Here is a 22,969-nt window from a genome sequence, read left to right as displayed (position 1 = left end):
GATGTCCAATTTGGGACTGGAATGCCAGGCCCTCCTTCATGCCAGCACCCCCACTTTGAGCGATTCTCAGAGCTACCACTCCCTTGACTTCAAGGGGCTTAAGGACTCTGCTGCCTTGCCTCCTTGGTGAGGGGCGGAAAATATCCTTTCTCCATGATCATCAAACATTGTCTCCCCAAAATGACATTCTGTCATCTAGATAGATCTTCTTATATTTTTTGGAGGATGGGGAGTGATGAAGATATGAGTGGTAAAAGTGTGAACTGCTGTATTCCTTTGGGAAAGTGGCCCCAATGTCTGCCACATTCTCAAACTTATAAAAAGCAAGGGTACTTAGAGCCTTTAATCCTCAAATTTGGCCTTATTCACAATTTCAGGGTACAGGCAATATCTCACTTGACATCATGTTACATTACAGGAATAGATTTATTGAGAACTTACCACATGTCAGTCACTGAGCTAAGTGCTGTGCATATTTATATCTTATTTAGTACCCCTAGCAACCTTATGGGGTCAGTATTAGTATTATCCCCCTCATACAGATGAGCAAACCAAGGCCCAAAGAGATTAAGCTACACATTATAAAAAGGAGGCCCACTAGATCAGCAGTGGCTAAACTACCCATATCTGCTGATTCAAAGGCCTGGTGTGTGCTACTGCACATTACTGCCTATGTTTCTATCCACCTGCATAACTACTAGCAAAGCAGTGTGGTGTATTAAAAAGTAATGTGGATTTAATGCTTTTTGTTCTCCTTTTGAAGATGACTGAGTGCCCTGAGGCTCCTTCTCTGATGAAAAAAACATCAGCAGTTGGAAGGCCCCATAGATACATCTCCACCCTTTCCCAGTCTAAAGCTGGGTTTGCACTCAGGAGGGTGTATGCACCTGTCCTCAAAGCATTTCAGCAGCTCAGGCCTGCCCCGACCCGCCTGCGAGAGAGCCACAGGGAGCCTTTGTTCTAGGGCACAGACGGCAGATGCTTGGGGGCAGAGGCTGCAGGCCTGAGTGAGCCCCATGGAGGTGCTGCTGGTTTGGGGAACTAACCTGGGCTAGGCCTCCCTGCCCCGTCAGTTTTCCTGAAGATTGAACCCATCTATTTGCTCTTGGAGATGTGCCAGAGTCCTGTGAGCTTGGGCCTCCCTTTGCCCTGGGGTGATGTTCAAGATCCCCCACCAACCCTTCCCCAGAACACACCACCTGTCACAGCCATCTGTAAACCTGCCCCTGTGAGGAAGGATGGCCTTTATCTCTGGCCATTTTGAGAACACCTGGGGTTTGTGCTATCTGGCCCTGAGCCCATCCTCCTGCAATGGAGAAGTGGAGGTTGGGGAGTAAGGCATATTCTATCTAGTTCAGCAAATGTTTCCTGGGCACATCCTGTATGCCAGGCCCAGTGCTAGGCACTGGGGTACACCAGTGATCAAGCCAGTCATATTAAACTAACTTTGATTCCAGTTAATAAGAGAGAGCTGTGTTACTGGTAAGCATAGGATCCAGTGGTGACCAAAGACAGGCAAATCACCTTTTCCTGGGGCTCTCAGTGGGGCTACACAGAAGTGGTGATGTTTCCCCCCAGATTTCATGGGATGAATAGGCATTTGCCAGACAGAAAAGGAAGGTGAAAGGAAATCTAGACAGAAGATCAGGCATAGGTAATATTAATATGATGGAGGCAAACCTTGCAGACATTGGATAAACAAAAGTAGGAACATCCTTCCAGGTGGAAGGAGTGTACGCCTTGAAGTGAAACCAGTTGCTGATTTGATTAGCTCAGTCCTGGGTTTGCTGCCCTGTTGGCCAGAGATCTAGGTACTGAGTTTTCTCCTCCTTTCATCCCAAGCTAGAAAGCAGGAGGTCTTTCTGAACCCATAGGGTGAAAGCAGCAGGTGGAACATTTCCATTTCCTCCTACCTATATTACCTGAGTATGGCATTGACTGAGACCTTCAGTTTCTGTTTCTTAGCAGAAGGGGCCCCATAGGCTCTGCTCCCACCCTCTCATCCCGCTTCTCCTGTGGGTAGAGTCATTGGCAGACTTGGAGAGCAGCAAGAACACAGAGGGCTGCTGAGTGGAGGGGCAGGTTAAGTGGTGAATGCCGATTATGCAGCCGGCCCAACTGCAGGGACAATGCTGCAGAATCCACAGTCCTTAATCAGCTGGGTGAACCTCACACAACCGTGGCTCAAAGGAATTGAATAGGAGTTCTGCAGCTCTGTGGTCTGCACAGCCCTCCCTTTGGCTTTGAATCCCTTATACCCTACAAAGCAGGTTTCTTTGTATAAGATTATTTCAGCACTTGTGCCATGTAAACCAAGCCTGAAGTTTCTCTTTAAAAATGTTGAAAGAAAATAACTCCTATTTATCTTACTCTTCATGCCTGACATTACCCACAGCATCTATGCAGATTAGGACCAACCAGTGGCAAGAAAGCGATTAGTCAGAACCCAAAGAAAGTGGAGTCAAGGCAATACTAATTCAAATAGAAATTGGAATATGAGAATATGGCCCATGCAATTTGCTTTTCTGTTGCCACAAGAGTGGCCACAGGAAGAGAAAGAAGAGGGCTCCAGGTTGGGTTTAGCCACAACTGGCTAGTGTCTCCTTAGGCAAGTCAGTTCTCTCTAAATCTACATGTTTTTCCTTCTCTGGAAGTCCAGAGGGTGAGGTTAATCAGATACAAAATAGTAACTCCTTTTCCAAAGCCTTGGGGAATGTCATGAGGGAAACATTCTTGTGGGGCTTTGGGGGTTTTTTTAGGCTTCCTGTGGAGCTGGCTTACCAAGCCTCATGGAACACAGACAAATACCATTTGGAAATATGGAAAGAATATAATTCTAGCTATTTTGGATACTGTCTGTTATAGACCACCCATGGTAGAAACTGTGTGGCTGTCAGCACATTCAGCACTCTTGAGCTTTTGTAATCTGAAAAGAAAATTAAACAGTTATAATGTCCATCAATTGGTGAATGAATAAACAAAATATGGTGTATCTATATGATGGGAATATAAAAACTGACAAATGCTCTAACATCGATGAACCTTAAAATATTATGTTAAGTAAAAGGAGCCAGATGCAGGCTGGGCACGATGGCTCACGCCTTTAATCCAGCACTTTGGGAGGCCGAGGTGGGTGGATCACCTGAGGTCGAGAGTTCAACACCAGCCTGGCCAATGTGGTAAAACCCCATCTCTACTAAAAACACAAAATTAGCTGGGCATGGTGGCATGCACCTATAATCCCAGCTACTCGGGAGGCTGACACAGGAGAATCACTTGAATCCAGGAGGCAGACGTTGCAGTGAGCTGGGATTGCGCCACTGCACTCCAGCCTGGACGACAAAGTGAGACTCTGTCTCAAAACGAACAAAACCAGATGCAAAAAACTATATACAGATGCTCCTCAACTTACCATAGGGTTACGTCCTGATAAACCCACCATAGGTTGAAAATAAATGCATTTAATACATCTAACCTACTGAATATCGTAGCTCAGCCTAGCCTACCTTAAACGTGCTCAGAACATTTACATTAGTCTATAGTTGGGCAAAATCATCTAACACACAGCCTATTTTATAATAAGGTGTTGAATGTTGTATGTAATTTATTGAACACCATACCGAAAGTGAAAAACAGAATGGATGTATGGGTACTTGAAGTACGGTTTCTACTGAATGCCTATTGCTTTCACACCATAGTGAAGGTGAAAAATAGTAAAACCATCACAAGTTGGGGACCATCTGTATTGCATGATTCTATTTATGTGAAATATCCAGAAAAGGCAAATCTGTAGAAACAGAAAGTAGATTAGTGGTTGCCTGGGAGTGGGTTTGGGGATTGATTGTTTGTAAATGAGCACAGGGAATCTTTTTAGGGTGATAGAAATATTTTAAATCTAGAATTTGCTAAATTTACTAAATATCATTAAATTGTATACTTAATTTTATGAAATTATACCTCAGTAAAACTGTTTTTAAAACCAGAAAGATTACCATTGAGTGTTCTCTAATGTTAGATCATTCGTGGTTTTCCTTTCTGGACATCAGCGACTGTGGCATACAGGGGATGAGCAGAGAGAATGGACCACTTCTTAGGCTTCCTTTGGGTGAAGAGCTCCACGGTGGGTTCTGAGGAAGCTGCAGGTAGAATGGCCACATTTTCTCAGCCAAAAAGGGAAGTACAGAGTTGGGAAGTATCCTAGGTGCACTCATTTTATTTATTTATTTAGAAATGGAGTCTTGCTCTGTTGCCCAGGCTGGAGTTCAGTGTCGCGATCTCGGCTCACTGCAACCTCCGTCTCCCGGGTTCAAGCGATTCTCCTGCCTCAGCCTCCCGAGTAGGTGGGACTACAGGTGCATGCCACCACACCTGGCTAATTTTTTTGTATTTTTAGTAGAGACGGGGTTTCACCATGTTATCCAGGCTGGTCTCAATCTCTTGACCTTGTGATCTGCCTGCCTCGACCTCCCAAAGTGCTGGGATTACAGGAGTTTACCACCATGCCCAGCCTCATTTTCTCATTTAATCTTCAACTAACTCTCATAACAATCCTATAGGAAAGGTACAGTAGCCTTTGCCTGTGAATAACTATTTTATTCTCCTCTGCAACTCTTCATGCATACTTTGAGGCAAATGCGTTTTAACATTGAAAAATGCTGTCTGGAATAAAAACAAAAATTTATTCCCACTCTGTTCTAATTTCTTTTAATGTAGGGAATATTTTCTATGAGTCCATTATGGAAGCAAGTCCTTCTAGCCTATCCTATACCCACTCCAAATTAGAGTTATCTGTTCAGCAGATGGGGGACACAGAGCCACGTATTTGAGAGTAGGATGACTGGGGAAAGCAGAGCACAGATCATGGAGTGGGACAGCAGCCACTTGGCACACTCACTGTGGCTTGAAGCTTAGAACATGGACTTGGCAGAAGCCAAGTGCACTGTGAAGACCCATGAGCTTCCCCCAGTGCCAGAGTTCCTCCATCCCCTGCCTGTAGAACAAGCACGGTCTTGCTCGAGACGCTTGCTTTTTCAGTGGTGTCCTTACTGAGAATTTCCTCTTGGCACCTACCAGACATCTAGTTGCAACTTGCCTCCTGTATCCACTCAAATCCTAATGGCGAGAATAAGCTAATTTCTTTGTGGTACAGGCCCGATTTTAATTGACTGTGATACCAATGAAGTGTTCAGGAAGCCTGTCATATCCTAAAGAAATCAAACTCACGTGCCGGCTCAAACAGCCCATTGAACAGGAAGAAGAGCTTCCCATCTGACAAGAGTCTCTTTATTGTCTTGCAGAGATCAGGAATGGAAACCTCAAGGCCATTCTAGGCCTCTTCTTCAGCCTCTCCCGATACAAGCAGCAGCAGCAGCAGCCCCAGAAGCAGCACCTCTCCTCACCTCTGCCGCCCGCCGTATCCCAGGTGGCTGGGGCCCCCTCCCAGTGCCAGGCTGGCACCCCTCAGCAGCAGGTGCCAGCCGCTCCCCAAGCCCTGTGCCAGCCTCACCAGCCAGCGCCACATCAGCAGTCAAAAGCACAAGCGGAAATGCAGTCCAGGTGGGGGATCCTTGCCAAATGATGGTTCTGTTTTTCAGGCACCTTCCTCCACGCCAACCAATCTCTAGGCTACCCTGTATGGCTTTTTCATTTGTGCTTCTTCAATGCTGAGAGCTTCTGGTGGTTAGTGGGAAATTAGCATGGCCTTAAAATGGATGCAGTGAGGAGCCCTTCTTGTGTCTGGCAGAGATGTATACTTTTATAGGTCAGAATTGCCAGCAGCCAAAGCTAATTACCTGCTCCTGCTATTACTCCAGCCTATTACACACATGCTCATAGGCAATAAACAGCCCCTAAAATAGACTTCAAACACCTTTTGTGTGTCTCCCTACAAGCTGAATGTTCAGTGTTATACATGAGAGTAGTTTTACTTAGTGGAGGTAAAAGTTCTATTCCAGTGGATGCCTCTGCTTTGCCAGAACAGAAATATAGAGGGCACCAAAGAAAGGTGGCAAGGGAAGGAGGCAGCCATCCCTGAGTGGGGCAGCATCGCCTAATGGGAGCAGTTACTATTAAATATGACTGTGTTGTGTTGAACTGAGATGGCGAGAGTCCCACAATGCAAGAGTGATCTGCAGGGTTAGGGCCTGGATTTTGTGCCCAGGGGGACTGACGTTTGCCAGTCATACTCACCAGGTACAAGCCAATTGCCACTGTAGTTACCATCTACTATGCTACAGTGGAAATAACATCACCCTGTAAAATTTTTGTCTTAATGGTAGAAGAAAAAGGAAGACTTTAGGAACTAGAGAGTTTTTGACTCGAGGTCAAGTTCTACAGAAAAGTTCATACTATTTTCTTTTAAGCCACAAGACTTCAGCTATGAACCCTAAATGTCACTGATCAGATTGATTGCTTGATTTCATCCAATGTGTGCTGAAGAGTAATGGCCTTTTCTTTTCATTCCCCCAGAGCACCAGCATTAATAATCATAAGGCTTCTCACACACCTTGATATACCTTTTATTACCCATTGTGGTTGGGCAGAGCACAAAGCCGCTCAAACACAGCTGCTGCCTTATAGACAGTTACAGCCTTCTTTTTTCCCCATGAGAAGTGCTATTTCCCAGTTGTGATGGTGTTAAAACCAGCACTGATGGGTGTAATGTAAATCAGGTCCCATAATTAATTATCTAATTATATCCAGTTTGCATTATGGAAATTTGTGGGGTGGAAGAGATGCCTGGACTAGCAATGAGGAACAGACAGCCTATCAGCCAGTTGCTGAACCCTTTCCCTGGAGAACTGCCTGAGTGGGAGTCACTCCCAGTCAGAGCTTCCCTGATGGACATGATTATTTAAATGATCAGGGTGTCATTTCCCAGACTGCATTCTGCTGAGTGCTTATTCCCTGGGATGTTAACTTGGGTCATATTGCGATTCTGTGGGGGGAAAATATTGGGAGATAATTTGGGTTAAATTGTTATATGGCTGTCATTGTGGGTCTACTGAGATCCTTGAACCTGCCAATATGCATTTGTTTATTTAATTGGTATTAAGCCTCCCACATGCCAGACCTATTCTAGGCACTTGGGAGTCAAGAATGAATGAGATTGCCAAGGTGCCTGCTCTCCTATGCTCTTGGAGGAGGCAGGCAAACAAGCACATGAACAGGAAAGGGAGCTATCAGATAGTGGTGAGTATTATAATAAGATGATGGGATTCAGAGGGGCTGGGTTGCTAATTTAGGTTTGGCTGATAGAAAGGTCTCTCTCAGGACACGAAGGTTAAGCTTGGTGTGTTGGAAGAGCATAAACAAGGTTATTACAGCTTAGTAGGGGAGGAGAGGGACCAGTGATAAGGTAGTTTGGAAGGAGAGAGGGCTGCTACCATTTATGTGGATGACAGTGTGACCTGTGGTCCCTGGAGTTGCACATTGCTGTGGCATTCAGGCCCCGTCATAGAGTACCAGTTAAACTGGATAGGGTTTGGACTCCATTCTAAGGGTGACAGGAAGCCATGGGAAAGTCTTAAAGTAGTAGAAAGACTGGATCTGATTGGCAGGTCAAAAAATCTACCTTTGCTTCTCTTTGGAGAATGAGATTGTGGAGGAGCAAGAATGGAAGGAAGGACCTCAGATGAGAGGACTTTGCAATCCTATAGATGAGTTGGGCCAAGGTAATAGAAGCAGAAATGGAGATGGGCCAATTCTGAATCCTTAGGGGGTTGAGCCAAGAGGCCTGCAAACAGATTAGCTCTCGGGAGTAATAGAAAGAGAGGAATCACAGATAAAGCCTAGATTCCTGGTTTGAACAGTTAAGTAAGTGGTGGTATTATTCCTTGAGATGAGGAAGCCCAGGAGAGCAGGTATGCATTATGAATGTTCAGACAGGTGGTGACACAGAAAGGAGCATTCTACAAACTTGGCCACATCACTCTTCGTATTTTATAGAGCATCTCACTGCATAGGGTTCCAAGGAACATGCATTGAGAAATACTGGCTTGTGTCACTGAGCTTTGCTAACCTGAGGCATCCATTTCCATGGTAGGCGTTTGTTTTCTTAAAATAACCAGATATTCCAGTCAGAGCACCCATCTACCAGTAAGCCAAAACATCTTACTACTAACGAGTGCTTTACCTAAAGAAGAGCCAAACTTACTTGAGTCAGGTTTTTACATTCATTTATTCCAGCTACAAAGTGTCCTGCCATCATGGCCCCCTGACCCTACAGTGGTGACATGGACTGGGCTTTGGAGTTGCTGTATGTCCTCACCCCTTCATCTTGCCCAGGTTGGGTTACTTCTGCAGAAGACTGGTTTTATTCACTATATCCTGATACTTTCTAATTGTATTTCCAAAGGATAATCTTGTTCTCAAGGTCTAGGGATATGCTATCCCGTGCTAACACTCTGGCTATAAATTTAAGAATGATAAAATTACATCAGTGGCTCGGTCTCCAAATTCTATCTTTGATAACCAAAATTCCAGGGGCAGTGGTTTGGACCCTTGATTATTAATGTCAAATGTTGATGCAAACCAGGTTTGTTTTGTTTTTCCGTTAGAACTCTGCCTAAAAACTATTTTGAAGCTATCTAGGTTCAGCACCCCTGGGGGGTAGCAAATACTAAAGCTTGGACAACTTTCCGTGAAGTTTGCTAGTAAAGGAGCTATGGAAGTTGGCAAAGAAAATCTAAGAATTTCTTTGCTCCACGGGCATGAAGGAATCAGAGCAAATCTTCCATGACAGTCTCATAGAGGCTCACTTTGCCTCTTCCCCTTAGCTCATCTCATAACTAACATGGTGGCCAAGAACTTAATCCACATTTCACCCTGTGAAATTCCCCACTGGTCTAAAGTCCAGGAGAGGAGCATAGTCTCCAGGACTTGCTTTTTTTTTCTCCATCTGTGACTACACAGATAATCAGTATTCAGTTGTTAAGGAATAATCCAGAAAATGACTTTATATTTTTCTCTATTCTCCTCTGTCTCTTCACTGCCTAAGACTAGTAAAACCAATAAATTATTTCTTACCTCAGATCCTTTCATGAACATGGTACAGGATGTATGGATGCAAGAAAGATAAATATTTCTATCTTTCAGAAAGCAGTAAATAAGTTTAACTTTTTCTTTTATTAAGCCTAACTAAAATTCTTTATATGTACCAATTTCTAGTACAAGAAAAACAGAATTTAGTGAGTTTAACAAGCATTAAATGGTCATTTCTATAGCATTAAAAGCAAAAATTCCCAAGGCCAGCAACATCTGGGTATAGATTTGCAAACATCTATGCCCTTGCTTTGGGTCACCTTTATGGGATACTGAGGACATTCATCTGAAAAGCACCCCAGTAGAACAAGCATGTGAAATAGAAACATCTCAATACTTTAGAAAGGCATAAAGTTGGTTTACTTGTTAGGGACCCCATATTTTGAGAATAAGGCCTTAAGGCAAGAAAGACATTTGATGTTTAAAGAAACACACACGGGTACATACACACAAGCGTTCTTAGATAATCTTAAAAGCAGTTTCTTCACATTGGAAATCTATCAAATCAGTAAACTGAGACCTAGAAAGAAAGCTGTGTGTCATAGAAAACAGTGGGCGGGGGAAAGAAACAGCAACATCCCCATTGTCAGAAGACTCTTAGGATTTGTGTGTCTAATGTATCTTCTCTCTCCTCACTCAGCTCTTCCACTTTTTTCTTTCCTATCATGCAGTGCATCATCCAAGGACTCATCTCAAAGCAAAATCATCCGCTTCACTCTGGGTCAGAAAAAGATCTCTAGGTTAGACTTTCTCTGTGTCCTGCAAAGCATGGTTTAATCCCAACCCACTGTTCCATTGTTCCCTCTGCTCTGGCTGAGTTTCCCTTTGGTCCTCTCCTTGTTTCATGTTTGCAGTTTGAGAAAACTAAACGTGCTTTGGCTAATGGTCCCATGGTGCAGAGCTTTGAAAGTGGCCATGGGATTGTTGCAAGTGTGTGCGGGGGGAGTGACAGAGTGCAAGTGAGATTGAGGTGTACATGACGTTTCACATTTTCTTGACTTTTGGCTTTGACTGTTTTGTCATCAGAATCCATTCTGATTTAGGTAAAGGTGAGTTTCTACATAGTTTTTATAGTGGTTTTATGATGAGTTTGCTTCCTGCTTCGTCCTGGCCCTAATCCCACCTCACCTGTATCTCATGTATGTGTGTTGTGCTTTGTCTTGTTGTTGTTGTTGTTGTTAAAATTACTAATGTGGGTTTGGTTTTCTCTTGAGTTATAAAGACTTGAGCATGAATCCATATTGGGCAGAGGAGACAAAACAGCAAGGCAGCTATGTCTCATCTTTGTTTCTGGATGCTCTTAGGTGCCATGGAGACCGCCTCGGTTCCCTGAAAATAAAAAATAGGCTTGCTCACAAGCTAGTTCTCTTAATTCAGACTTTAACCAGTCTGCTGCCTCCTATGAGGACCCATCCTATGGTATGGGAAAAGCCAGTTATATCATGTTGCATCATTGCTTCTACTGTTATTTTCAAGGTATCAACAGCTAACATTTATTGAACGCACCAGTTCAAATGTGTCATCTTATATCATCCTCATGCCAGACTTCAGGAGGTAGGTCATATTATTGTCCGCATTTCACAGATGAGGAAACTAAAATTTAGGAAGTTACATCATTGTGTCCAAGGCCACACACATAAAAAATGGACGAACCAGGATTTGAACACAGGTGGTCTAACTCAGAACCCTCACTATAACCCCTCCTTCAATTCTGGCATCTCTGTGGTTGTTGAGGCTGCTTTTTAAAATCTTATGTTTCAACCACTACTCTTGGCTTTTTCTCTCACACTGCCCTTGTGGCATCCTAACAGAAATTGCTCCTGGGGTAGAATCTCCTCCTTATTATGACTGGTATTTATTTTTCATTGAATTCTTATTGAATTCTCATTGAATTCTTATTCTTATATTTCGTTGAATTCCATATTCTTATTGAGTATGGAAAGGGAAATCCATACTCATGTCTGTCTTCATTTATCACAAATACATACTAAATAACTGCTCACTGGCTGCCCCAGTGTGTTAGCCTCTAGGTGCCTTTCCTAGCCAGAGTTTACTTTTCTTTTTTTTTTAGACAGGGTCTTGCTCACTCTGTCACCCAGGCTGGAGTGCAGTGGCGCTATCATGGCTCCCTGCAGCCTTGATTTCCTGGGCTCAGGCATATAGCCTGAGCTCCCACATAGCTAGGACTCAGGTTCCCACATAGCTAGGACTACGGGCACATGCCTCCACACCCAGCTAATTTTTTTTTTTTTTTTTTGTAAAGATGGGTCTCTCAATGTTACCCACGCTGGTCTCCAACTGCTGGGCTCAAGCAATCCTCCTGCCTTGGCCTCCCAGGGCACTGGGATTACAGGTGTGAGCCACTGAGCTGCCGAGCCTAGAGTTTGGTTTTCTAAAGTGCTTACACTTGGGGAGACCCAGGTCAGGCTCTGCCTGGCTGGCGAGGGAAGAAACCGTATGGCAGTGTGCCTCTCCATAGAGCAAGTCAGCACGTTACCCAGTCTCGGTGGAGGAGGACAGTAGGGAACCCAAGTTTGTCACCGCTTCTGGTAGCCATGCAGAAAGTGGCTGCTTTCTCTAACAACACCAGGCCCAAGTCAGAGTGGACACCCACTGCTCTGGCAAACCGGTCCTTTCCCAGTTAAGTTGAATGTCACACAAATGCACATACATAGGAAAGGAAAGGGGAGGGATGAGCTGGGAGGAAACCTGAAATTTAGTGCCTGTTCCCACGATGTGCTCAGTCCTGCAAGATAAAGAAAACAGGAGCCAGCTAGGGAAATATCTAATTGGAAGCACATGCCCATCCCGTGAATGATTTGTTATCAGTCCCAGATGATGGAAGGAGGCAGGGGGAAGAGAGGAAGCACTGGAAGAAGATGAGGGTGTGTCAACCCTGTCCTGAGGCTGGGCTGGGCACAGTGCTTCTGGGTTTACCCTAAGCCAAGTTCTGGCTTTCCCTTAGTGTCATATCCCCCACTTAGAGTTTCTTTGAGATTCGTTTTTGTCTCTGCTGAGGCCAATGAAGGGATGCTTCTTGGTTTCAAATGAAGCCTTTGAAGGCTCTTCCTTGCCTTCTCTACACCCCCCTTTCCCCACCCCCAGCCTTGAGCAGGATCCTGTGAAGAATTTTAGCTGATCAAGCACCACTAAGCACAGCAGTAAAGTTTGGTTGCCAAAAGAAGCAGTCCTACCCCTTCTGGCAGAGTAGGCCACCTCCCCTGGAGCTCTGGAAATAGGTCTCTTGTTGGAGATCAAGCATTGTTGGAACACCTGCCAGAACCCAACACTTTGATGGTCACCAGGGGTATTGAGAAGAATGGGAAGCCTCACCCTTGAATCTGGATGTGGGGAGGGGGCGTATGGAGGGAACTGATATGAGGGTGAAAGCTCTCCATGGACTTCTGCCTTTTACCACTCTTATTGCCCCCCCCCACCCCGCCCCGGCCTCCCTGGTGAGCCCAGGGAGGCTTATTTTACCTGCAGGAAGCAGAGAAACATAGTGGCTATGAGGTGCAGTTAAACCTAAGTGAAGGCCCGTCCTTACCACTTACTGATGGTGTTACCTGGGCAAATGATTTGATCTCTATAAGCCTAGGTTTCCTCATTGGTCGAATGGGGTAGTCTTGCCTTGCTCACAGCGTTATGAGGCTTAAAAACGTCATTTAATTAATAATTATAAATTAATAAAGTCATTCCTTAGTCCTGACATATAATCAGTTCAGATATGGCAGTGTTGGTATTTTGGGTTCATCTGAGTCAGGTAAGGCAACCAGGCTGCCTTTAGAAAGTCCCACAGAATTGATCTGTATGCAACTATCTTGTGGAAAAGAGGCAGTGGGGTTAGTAGTTTGGTCCTCTCTACCCAGCTGCTGGGCTGAAAAGCAGATGCCATGGAAATGAGAGATTTAGTATGTAATCATCTCGCCTGGCAAGAAGCATCTCTGATTATGACCCCCCCCCAAAACCCCAGCATGTGCACACAAGCTGCCATGCTTCCTGGGAGGGGCCATCCTCTGCTCCCAGCCTCTGAAGTGGTTTTGGGGGGAAGAACTGCTTTTTTTGCCATCAGCACGTACATCGCGTGGAGCAGAGGAGCCGGGATGCACTCGTAGGTTATGTGCTGGGAATGACAGTTTTACTGCTATGCTTAATTAGTTCTGCACACGTTGGAGAAATGGACCATGGCTCTAACAACAGCAGCATTGTTCCCCCACCTCTTACACCACTTCCCTTAAGCTTAATATTTTAAAAACTCAACATGTATATGCTTCAAAGGACCCGTCTGTGTTCTCTGTTATTTGTAACTGTGTTTGGACGTAGAGTGACTATGAGAGGTCAAGTTCCTCTTGGGAAGGAGCTATTGGGACTTTCTGGTGCTGTAAGGGATGCAGGGTTGACCTGCCATGCTCCCCTCTTGCCATGCTGCCTCAGTGAGGCAGGCCCAGTAGGCAACATCTGTTGTGATACCTGCAGCTGTTCCGCAGGAGCCAAGACCTAGCTCTTCAGCAAAGAGGGATTCTAATGCTCCAGATGGCAGATGCTTCCAGACTGGAGGTTGATAGACATTCCCATGATACACAAGGATGTTAACAATAATGAATCTCAAAATGTTAGCCAGAGGCCTCGGCTCTGCACCACTGGTAAACTAGAAGATATTCTGCTTTTCACCTCTACCTGTGCTCTCAGCCCCCTTAATTAACACCATATCCCTGGAGGGCAGGACCAAGTCCAAGCTCCATAGTGTAGCATACAAGGTCTTCCCTCCCCTGCCCTACTTGCTTCTCTAGCCTCATTTCCTTCCACGCTGTCCCCCGAGTCCCAGCACACACCAGCTCTTTCTTTCCCCTGTACTTTCTACAGGCTTTGCCTCAGAGTGGCATGCTCTGCCCCCTGCTTTCCCATCCTCTACTCACATTCCCATCAGCGTGCCGGACTTGCTCTGGGGTCTTTTATGCACTACCTTTCCTGATCATCTCACCAGCCTCCGAGATCTTCATTTCCTTCTCTGAATACCTTCTGAACTTCACATATTTTATCAATACATGTGTAATCTAGATGTCAGCTGGGGTCGACAAGCCCCTTGAGATCCGGGTAAGATTGAGCATTCTAGCTCTGCCTCTTTCAGTTTATAGAAAGTCCAGTGGCCTCCCAGGTTTGCTCGGGTGTCTCAGGTTCTTGTGGTCACCTTTGGCTTTGAAATCCTGCACTTAAACTCCAGTACTTAAAAGTTCAGTCTGAATTAGTTCAGTTTGTGGATGGACTCATCATCCCAAGAGATGTTTTGGTTCCCTCCTGGGTGAGTCCAGGCTTAGCTTTTTTTCTTTCTTCCCACCTACCACACAGTCATTATGGGCTTTGTTTGTGAACCAAATTTTGCTGAAAATGTCAGACGGAGGGGGCTTACTTTGGAGCAAGCAACGATCTAAGCCCATTTACAACAGAACCCAAGTGTTAAACTAGAGAGTTGACATAGATTCTCTCTGAATGGTGGGAAAAAGTACATGATCTCCATCCAGTTTTCTGATTTGATCAAGTTCAGGGAGCTGTCCTGACCAGGGTGTGGAGGCGATAGTGGTCAGGGGTGGACAGGAGCAGGCTTGAGCTTTGTGGTGGCTTTTGACGGCTATATGCAAACCATTCACCCTTTGCCATGTCCACTATCCTCACAGTCCTCAAGAACTCCTTCTCCATGTCCCAGAAGGCTTGGCACAATGCTGCAGCCATTTGAACGATGTGCTGCTCCCATAAAAAGTGTAGCTAGCCACTGACTCAGTGAAAAGAATCTGACCATGACAACCCAAGGAAAACCCGGAACTGTCTTAGTTAATCCAAAACCAGGGATGTTTCATTCCAGAGAGTGGAGCCCACAGATAACCCAAGTATAAGATCTCAGTCAGCCACAGATACTTGGATTCAGTAGTTTCTCTTCTGGAATGTTCCTAGGGAGATGATGAGCCCTGCTTGCCAAAGCCTATCTTGCCTCTTTGAAAATGTTCATCTCAGACTCTTGTGTATTGATTTTTGTCCAGTTCTCTCTGATACTTTAACCTAGACTCATCTATTTTCTTCTTGATTTATCCAATTATTTCTTGTGCCATAGCATGTTTCTTTTATGCCAGTGTCTAATCCCTTCATGAACCTGTGTTCACTGGAGAAGACGGAAAGGAAACTAACATATGGTGGCCGGACATTAAGCTATTTCAGATTTACAGCTATACCCAATGGTATAACTGTTAACTGTTGGGTATAACTGTAAATCATGATTCATCATTATTCCAAAGTTACAGGTAAGGAATTTGAATCTCAGAGAAGTTATGAGACTGCTCTAATGTCTTGTGTATGGAAAAACCTGTATTCTATCCATTACACCATGCTGCCTCACAGAGGACCAGACTGCCTACCTGATTTAAGGTTGTATCTTTCCCATCCTATGCTTTGATTGCTTGCCTCTATCAAGTCCTTATCCTGTCCTAAAAATCTGCTGTGGTTCAGCCTAGGGTCAGCACAGTGGGGGCTCTCCAGCAACTCTGAAAGGAATGCATCTTTTCCCTCTTCATTGCTTTTTGCTTCCCTGCTCTTTGCAAATTCCACACTGTGGTAGAATACTGTGACCTGCATTACCCTACACTACTTAATACCATTGCTGTGACATCATCTTGGAACAAGCCCATAATCCTTTTCTAGGCCTATCTGTGGGCATAATGATTCCCAAAGACTCTGTCTGGTTTAAAAAGTCCAGCCCAAGGGAGGCCCAGATCTTCACCTGCAGAAGCTCTTCCATTGGATGTGAGTAATCATATAACACTGACTTGAAGGACTTGCAGAACATTGTTTGCATTGGAAGCAGAACCAAGAGGTACTAAGATCCCACTGCTGGACCTCCTTGGCCAGATGTGCTAGCCACATCTGGTCCCCAAACACAGGCACTGGCACTGCTAGTATTTCCTACTCCGTTCTGTGCCTGTCTTTGTGGAGTGAATGTCCTCTCCAAACGAGATGAGGTAAATTAACCAAGGGACAAATCCTCGCAGCGAGGTGGGAAGTAATTCTCACTGCAACTTGTTGGGGGAAGAGCTAACCCCCTTCCTTCTCTCCCAGCTCCCAGTCAGGGAACTGGGCCAGCTTCTTTTTAACTATATACATTTTACAGTCCCCTCACACCAGCTCATGTTCTCTGTTTACTCTACAACCATCTTTCTTGCCCAGCCAACAAGAAAAAGTTTAAAGTGATTGCCTGCTTATATCTAAAATGCTTCCAGACTGTAGACTTCTTTGGTGCTTACAGATTTGCATGGAAAGAGAAGGCTGAAAGTTTTATGACTTGAAAATTCAGACTTATCACTAGATCTAATGCTAGTCAGCTGAGGTTCCAGTGGCTTTTAAACACAGCTAAGTGGATTTCAGCTGAAAGATATAACTAAACATTTCATCATTTATTCATCTTTCAACTTTAATTATTGGAAACAGCCTGCTTAGTAATTCCCTGGACCAAAATTCTGATTTGAGGAGTCTTACCATTAACTCTTTGGTGAATGGGCCATAATATCTTTAGACACATTATGGATGGTGACTTTATTTCCCAAACCACCCAAAATGAGGTGTTTTATTTAAAGGGAGAGTGTGTGTTTGTCTTAGGCTAACAAATTCCTGCCAGTTTTACAGGAAGAACGTATGATGTTATCCATCTACTGTGCAGATAAGTTGTACTTCAGCCTCAAAATAATACCTTTGGAGACAGGTCATCAGGTGTTGAAATGTATGTGTGGGCAAGTGTTTCCAACCAACCTTAAGTTTTCATGCAAATATTTTGGGTTCTGAGTGGTAGTAATTCACCTTCTCACCATTATAAATTGTCCTTTTCTTGATACTTACAACCCCAGATTATGGCAAACAGTTTTTATACCTATCAGAAGAGATGCACACACACGGTTATCAGTTTAGAATCCTCTGAGGCCTTTATGTTTCATGCTTGATAGAATTAGAAATGACTGGCTTGACCCTATTAAAAAGTAAAAATACTTATCCCAGAGGGAAAAAAAATGAACTTTTGTTTTGTTTTGTTTTGTTTTGTTTTGTTTTGAGTCGAGGTCTCACTCTGTCACCCAGGCTGGAGTGCAATGGCACGATCTTAGCTCACTGCAACCTCTGCCTCCCGGGTTCAAGTGATTCTCCTGTCTCAGCTTCCCAAGTAGCTGGGATTACAGGTGCCCACCACCATGCCTGGCTAATTTTTGCATTTTTAGCAGAGATGGGGCTTTGCCATGTTGAACTTTGTATTTTTAATCCACAAACATATTTCTTCATCAAAATTTTTCTCTCTGCTCAAAGGAAAACTTCACATTTTGCTGTTGGACTTTGCTGGGGTCATTACTTGCCTACATGTTTGTAATGGTTCCACCAAATTCTGTGACTGGCAACCTCCACACAATGTCTTGGATAGTTTCTTTTACCTCCTGCATGGTTGCAGTTCTTTCTTCCCACACACTGTTATTCTCCTGAGACTGAATGCATTATCCTGTTGCTTTTGCATTTTAGACTTCCAGGTCCTACCGCGAGGGTATCTGCTGCAGGCAGCGAGGCCAAAACACGCGGAGGGTCAACTACTGCTAACAACCGACGCAGCCAGAGCTTTAACAACTATGATAAATCCAAACCAGTCACCTCTCCACCCCCACCGCCAAGCAGCCACGAGAAAGGTGAGTCACCTTCTTGAGGAGCCTTTTTGCTATTTTCCTTCAGAGCACATCTATCTAGTTCCTTTGGGTGAATTAGGTTGGGTCGTGAGGAGGGGTTGCATTTGTGTTGAGAATGGGTTGCATTTGTGTTGAGAATGGGTTACAAGGACATATTTGGTAGGCAGGAACTTTATTAGCCAGAGGTATTAATAAAGTGGGGGAAAATTTGTTATAGTCACTAGCAAAAATAATTTGCTATCTTTGTTTGGGTGGGGCCCCATAGACACCTGGCTATGGATAGAAGCAATATAGCCTTTGGAATTTGAAAATAAATTTTCATGGAATATGTTCCATATATTAAGTAGTTTTTCAGAAATGCAAGCTTCTTAGAGCATGCATTTTGTGAACTGCGATAAGCTTTTTTATCCATCAGAAATAATGTGAGGGGAGTTAGGAACAAGAGGTTTTTCACCCTTTGAAAAAGTCAGGAATGTGGATTGGCTCATTGAAGATCTTGGCTACATATAAGGAGTGGACAGCATTGCTCTAGGAGTTGTGATGATGTAACTTTTGCCATAAAAGGACATGGATTTTTTTTTTTTTTTACTATACACAGTACTGAGTTTTTAGGATGGAGAAAAATAGTGAATAGTCCCATGGGGGTCCTGCCCAGAAGGTAGTAAAACAAACCTTTGCTTGTTTCAGCCTCTATCTCTTGAGACATTGAAGAAACTGAGGTAGTTTCAAAGATTATTCAAAAAGAGGTAGAGCCTTCCTACATTCCCTCTAGGCAAAGTAGTCTAGACATCTTTAGGAAATATGTCCAGGTCTCCTGGAAGCATTTCCTACTTGGTGGTGTAGAAGATTCCTAGGGCTGTCTAGATGGTGTTTCTCTATTTCCCTGACATCCAGGAAAGCTGCCCCCTCACTCCCTAAAGTGCCCCAGAAGCATGGGCAGCCCTCCTACTGTGAATGAACTCGGAACCACTGCCATTTTCTCCTCTAACTCAGGGTCACTTGATTCAGTGGAACTGAGTTCCCCCAACTGTTTGCTAATCACTCTGTCTTTTCCTCCCTACATATGGAGGAAATGTATACAGGGCTGACAGATGTGTATAGAAAAAGGTTTCCCAGCCAAAGCACTGGGAACTCTGCAAATGGCACTAACGCCATCACCAGGATGTCTTAACCCATCAAGACTTTGTGAACCAGCCCTTAGTTTCTGCCTCAAACAACCATTTTTACTCTTCTTTTCTCTCTCCTTTCCCGCTTCCTTGCCCTCTTCTCTCCCACTTTCCTTTTCTTCACCATACCTGTGTGTTTTTTAAGTGTGCTTAGATTCCCAAAAATAATATATGCTTGTAAAATGGTAGAAGTATCAGATAAAAGTTCTCCTGCATATTCTCCTTAGAGTACAAATATACACCATTCTATATATATCCGTCCAGAACTTTCACAATGCATTTATATATATATATATATATATATATATATACGTATATATATGTATATGTGTGTATATATATATGTAATAGAAAGTTTTGTGTTTTTACATTGATGTGTAAAAGCTAAACTTTATGAGTACCTACCATGTGTCTTGTTTTACCCCTATTTTACAAAAGATGAAACTAAAGCAAAGAAAGGTTAAGTACTTGCTGAAGTCATATCAGAGATAGTGAGAGATGGAGTTGGATTTGAACCCAGGCACTTCAGTTTCAGAACCATGATTAATACTATGCTTTCTCTGGAAGTGGGAAACAAATGCTTGAAGCTTCGCCTGTTGAGGGCTGCTTGGCTGGCACAGGAGGAGAAAGTTGGGAAGGTGTTAGGAAAATCCTGTGGTGGGCCTCTCCTCGTGGGCCAATCTGCCCTTGCCCTATGCTTATTTGGGGAGAAGCTATCATAAAAGAGTCTGAAAGATGGATGTGAGACTCAAGTCCAAAAAATTGAGAAAGGTAAAAGTTCCTGGTGGATTTAACAGGTGTAGAAGGATACTGTGCTCTACAGCTGCCTAGGGGTGTGCCCACCAATGCTAGGACAGCGACTGACCTGCCCCTGCCCTGGGCAAAGGCTCCCATATCTGCTCTGAGCAGCCTGAGAACAATGAGGCCCCTTAAAGGACCATGGTGCAAATTCCAGTAGAGGCAATGCCCCAGGGAAAGACTTTAGTGTCAGAAGAAAGAAAGGGAAGTCATTTATTTATTTAGAGATGGAGTTTTGCTTTTGTTGCCCAGGCTAGAGTGCGGTGGTGTGATCTTGGCTCACTACAACCTCCGCCTCCCGGGTTCAAGCGATTCTCCTGCCTCAGCCTCCCTAGTAGCTGGGATTACAGGCATGTGCCACCACGCCCGGCTAATTTTATATTTTTAGTAGAGACGGAGTTTCACCACATTGGTCAGGCTGGTCTCAAACTCCCAACCTCAGGTGATCTGCCTGCCTCTGCCTCCCAATGTGCTGGGATTACAGGCGTAAGCCACTGTGCCCGGCCATCATACTTATTTATTAAGTACATATTATATGCCAGGAACTTTGATTTTCTTTCTTTTTTTTCTTCTTTTTTTTGAGATGGGGTGTCACTCTGTCAATCAGGCTGGAGTGCAGTGGCACAGTCTTAGCTCAGCCTCCCAAGTGGCTGGGATTGCAAGTGTGCAACACCATGCCCAGCTAATATTTGTATTTTTAGTAGAGATAGGGTTTCACCATGTTGGCCAGGCTGGTCTCTAACTCCTGACCTCAAGTGATCTGCCCGCCTCGGCCTGCCAAAGTGCTGCGATTGCAGGTGTGTGCCTGGCCTGATTTTCAGTATGGTACCTGATCTTTACAAATGTTCTGTGAGGTAAATACTGTTAACTCAATTTTACAGGCAGAGAGAATGAGGTTAATAGAGATTAAGTAACTTGCCCTCACTGGTAACTAGGCACTGGAATTGTATCCAGGTTCCACTCCAGGATTCAAACTCTGGCTTCGTCCTGTCCTTGGGGAGGTCTGTTATGAGGATAAGGTACATGTGAGAGTGTTATGTGAGCTGTGACGCTGGAAAACTCCCGTGAGGATTCACAATGATAAAAATAACTGATGGTGGTCCCAGTCTGTAGAAGGGTGCATTTATTCTCTCTCCTACCCTGGGCTGTCCCAGGTTTTTTTTTTATACTAACTTTTTCAACCATCCTGAGGTAAAAAGCCAGTGGAAGTTTACTTTCAGAAACTTCTGCATTTTCTTCACCTTTTTCCTTGGTTTCTGTGTTCTCCCTTGAACCTGACCTGTTGATTGCAGCTCCTGAGGTAGCCAGCCCACATGCAGAGTGAAATAACCACCTGGGTAAGACACAGCAGGTACCTGGATGAAGTCACCTCTTGTCCTTCACGTTGAGAAGTTCTGTCTCGGGGAGGGATACTCTTGTGAACAGATACACCACAGTTTGTTGTGGTGGGTGCTGTAGCTGAGGCGTGGACTGTTTTCAGGTGAGGTAAAGTCCGTGATGTAATCCCATCACCCCTGCTCCTTCATCCTTCACCGAAGTCTCCCTGTAAGTGAGTCAGACCTTGACTGGGTCGGGATCTGGCATTGCACTCTCAGGTGAGCCACTTCATAGACTACTTTTTCAAAAAGTAGTGGCAGAATACCTATAACATAAAATTAACCCCCTTCACCGTCTTAATCAATAATGTTAAGTATATTCACATTGTGGTACAGCCAATGCCTGGAACCTTTTCGTCTTGCAAAATTGAAACTCGGTGCCCATTAAACAATAGCTCTCCTTCACCACCTCCCACCAGCAGTCCCTGGCAACCACTATTCTACTTTCTGTTTCTATGAGTGAGAACTCTAGATACCTCATGTGAATGAAATCACACAGCGTTTGTCTTTTTGTGTATGGGACAGCTTCTGAAGAATTAAATAATTACTTACAAAGGACTTTAGAATACTGCTTGGAAAATAAACACTGAGAAAGTTTTATTTATCAAAATGTGATAATATATGCATAAAAATATGGAATAATACAAAAATGGGCATATTTCACTTAGCATAATGTCCCCAAGGGTCATCCATATCATAGCCTGCAATTCATGGACTTTCATGTGTGACCCCATTGACCTAAGAATTTCACTTTGAGGAATTGTTCTAATGACATCAGTAACTTAAATTAAAAATTCATTATTCTGTCAATAAGTGACAAAAATATTTCAACATTTAGTCTCAATTTTTAAAAAATATTAAGAGGAATTAAAAATTGTAAAAGGCAACTTTTCAAAACCCATAGAGCATTTTATACTTTGTAGGGAAATCCTAAAGGATTTATCTTAAAATCATGCCCTCTCTTGCCATCATCACTGAATTTAGTTCTGGTTACACAGAACAACCCACTGAGATATGAAGCTAAAGAAAAGTGATAGTATATAATACTTCTTAGCTAGAAAAGGCCTAGAGACTCACATGAAATTCATTCACTTGTTCCATAAGGTGGTGGCCAAGTACATAGTTGATGTATAAAAAACAAAAATATTCCGGGACAGCAACTTAACTTACTAGTTTTCCCAAAGACTGATCTCAGATTTTGTCTGTGAGGTTTGGAGGAAAGTCTGCAGAGCCTTTAGGAAAACCTGCAAGTTGTTTGTTGTATCATCATTGCCATCATGGTTAGATTTGCCTTTGATTTCGTTTTCTCTCTCCTGCAAGCAGCAATGAGCCACAGCTGTGCCTGACCTGTGATATATGTGAGCAGATTTGCCAGTGAAAAGTCAGTGTCCAGAGATGGTCAAGGACGCAGGAAGACTACTCACTTCTATTGACTCCAAGTGGCCCTAGGGCTCCAGACCAGAATCACAAATTTTCAGGGGCAAAGAAATAGCTGTCTTTTTAAATAGTTGTGATATTATCTGTTTTCTCTTCCTGTCCTCTCACATCCTTTGAATGAATTAACACTGCCTGGGATCTAGTACATTTCTAAAGTATTTGGTCCATCTTATGAATTTGAAACATTTGGTATTCCTAGACTGACTTACGTGCATATAGAAGATAATCTCTTCTGAATAATACGGTTTTCTTCATTTTACAGAAAGCACATCTTTATTTTCATTACAGAAATAATGGAAAATATTCAAACAACATAGAAATGTATTAAAAGACAAAGAACCCTACATAGCCCCACCTCCTAGATTGGCCATTGTTTATCACTTTGTTTATATTATTCCGTATTTTATGCACATATGATCACATTTTGATAGATAAAATTCTTAGTGTTTATTTT

The 22,969-nt window shown here is 43.7% G+C and overlaps 1 protein-coding gene across 8 annotated transcripts in view; it reads left to right on the top strand.

Annotated features, from left to right (window-relative positions):
• The window catches only part of NAV2 (neuron navigator 2), a 782,645-nt gene that overhangs the window by 534,123 nt on the left and 225,553 nt on the right, over nt 1-22,969 (top strand). For 4 of the 8 annotated variants that reach the window (XM_063641913.1, XM_063641912.1, XM_055282144.1 and 1 more), the window contains exons 5-7: nt 5,298-5,556; nt 9,714-9,782; nt 17,581-17,741. In XM_063641913.1, coding sequence (XP_063497983.1) covers nt 5,298-5,556; nt 9,714-9,782; nt 17,581-17,741 — 489 coding nt within the window. The remainder of the gene's footprint in view (nt 1-5,297; nt 5,557-9,713; nt 9,783-17,580; nt 17,742-22,969) is intronic. The other 4 variants (XM_055282148.2, XM_055282147.1, XM_055282146.1 and 1 more) reach the window with 1 other exon arrangement.

This window comes from Symphalangus syndactylus, chromosome 6 (genome assembly GCF_028878055.3).
Source record: "Symphalangus syndactylus isolate Jambi chromosome 6, NHGRI_mSymSyn1-v2.1_pri, whole genome shotgun sequence".
Taxonomy (NCBI): domain Eukaryota; kingdom Metazoa; phylum Chordata; class Mammalia; order Primates; family Hylobatidae; genus Symphalangus; species Symphalangus syndactylus.
This window is presented reverse-complemented; position numbering and strand designations above follow the sequence as displayed.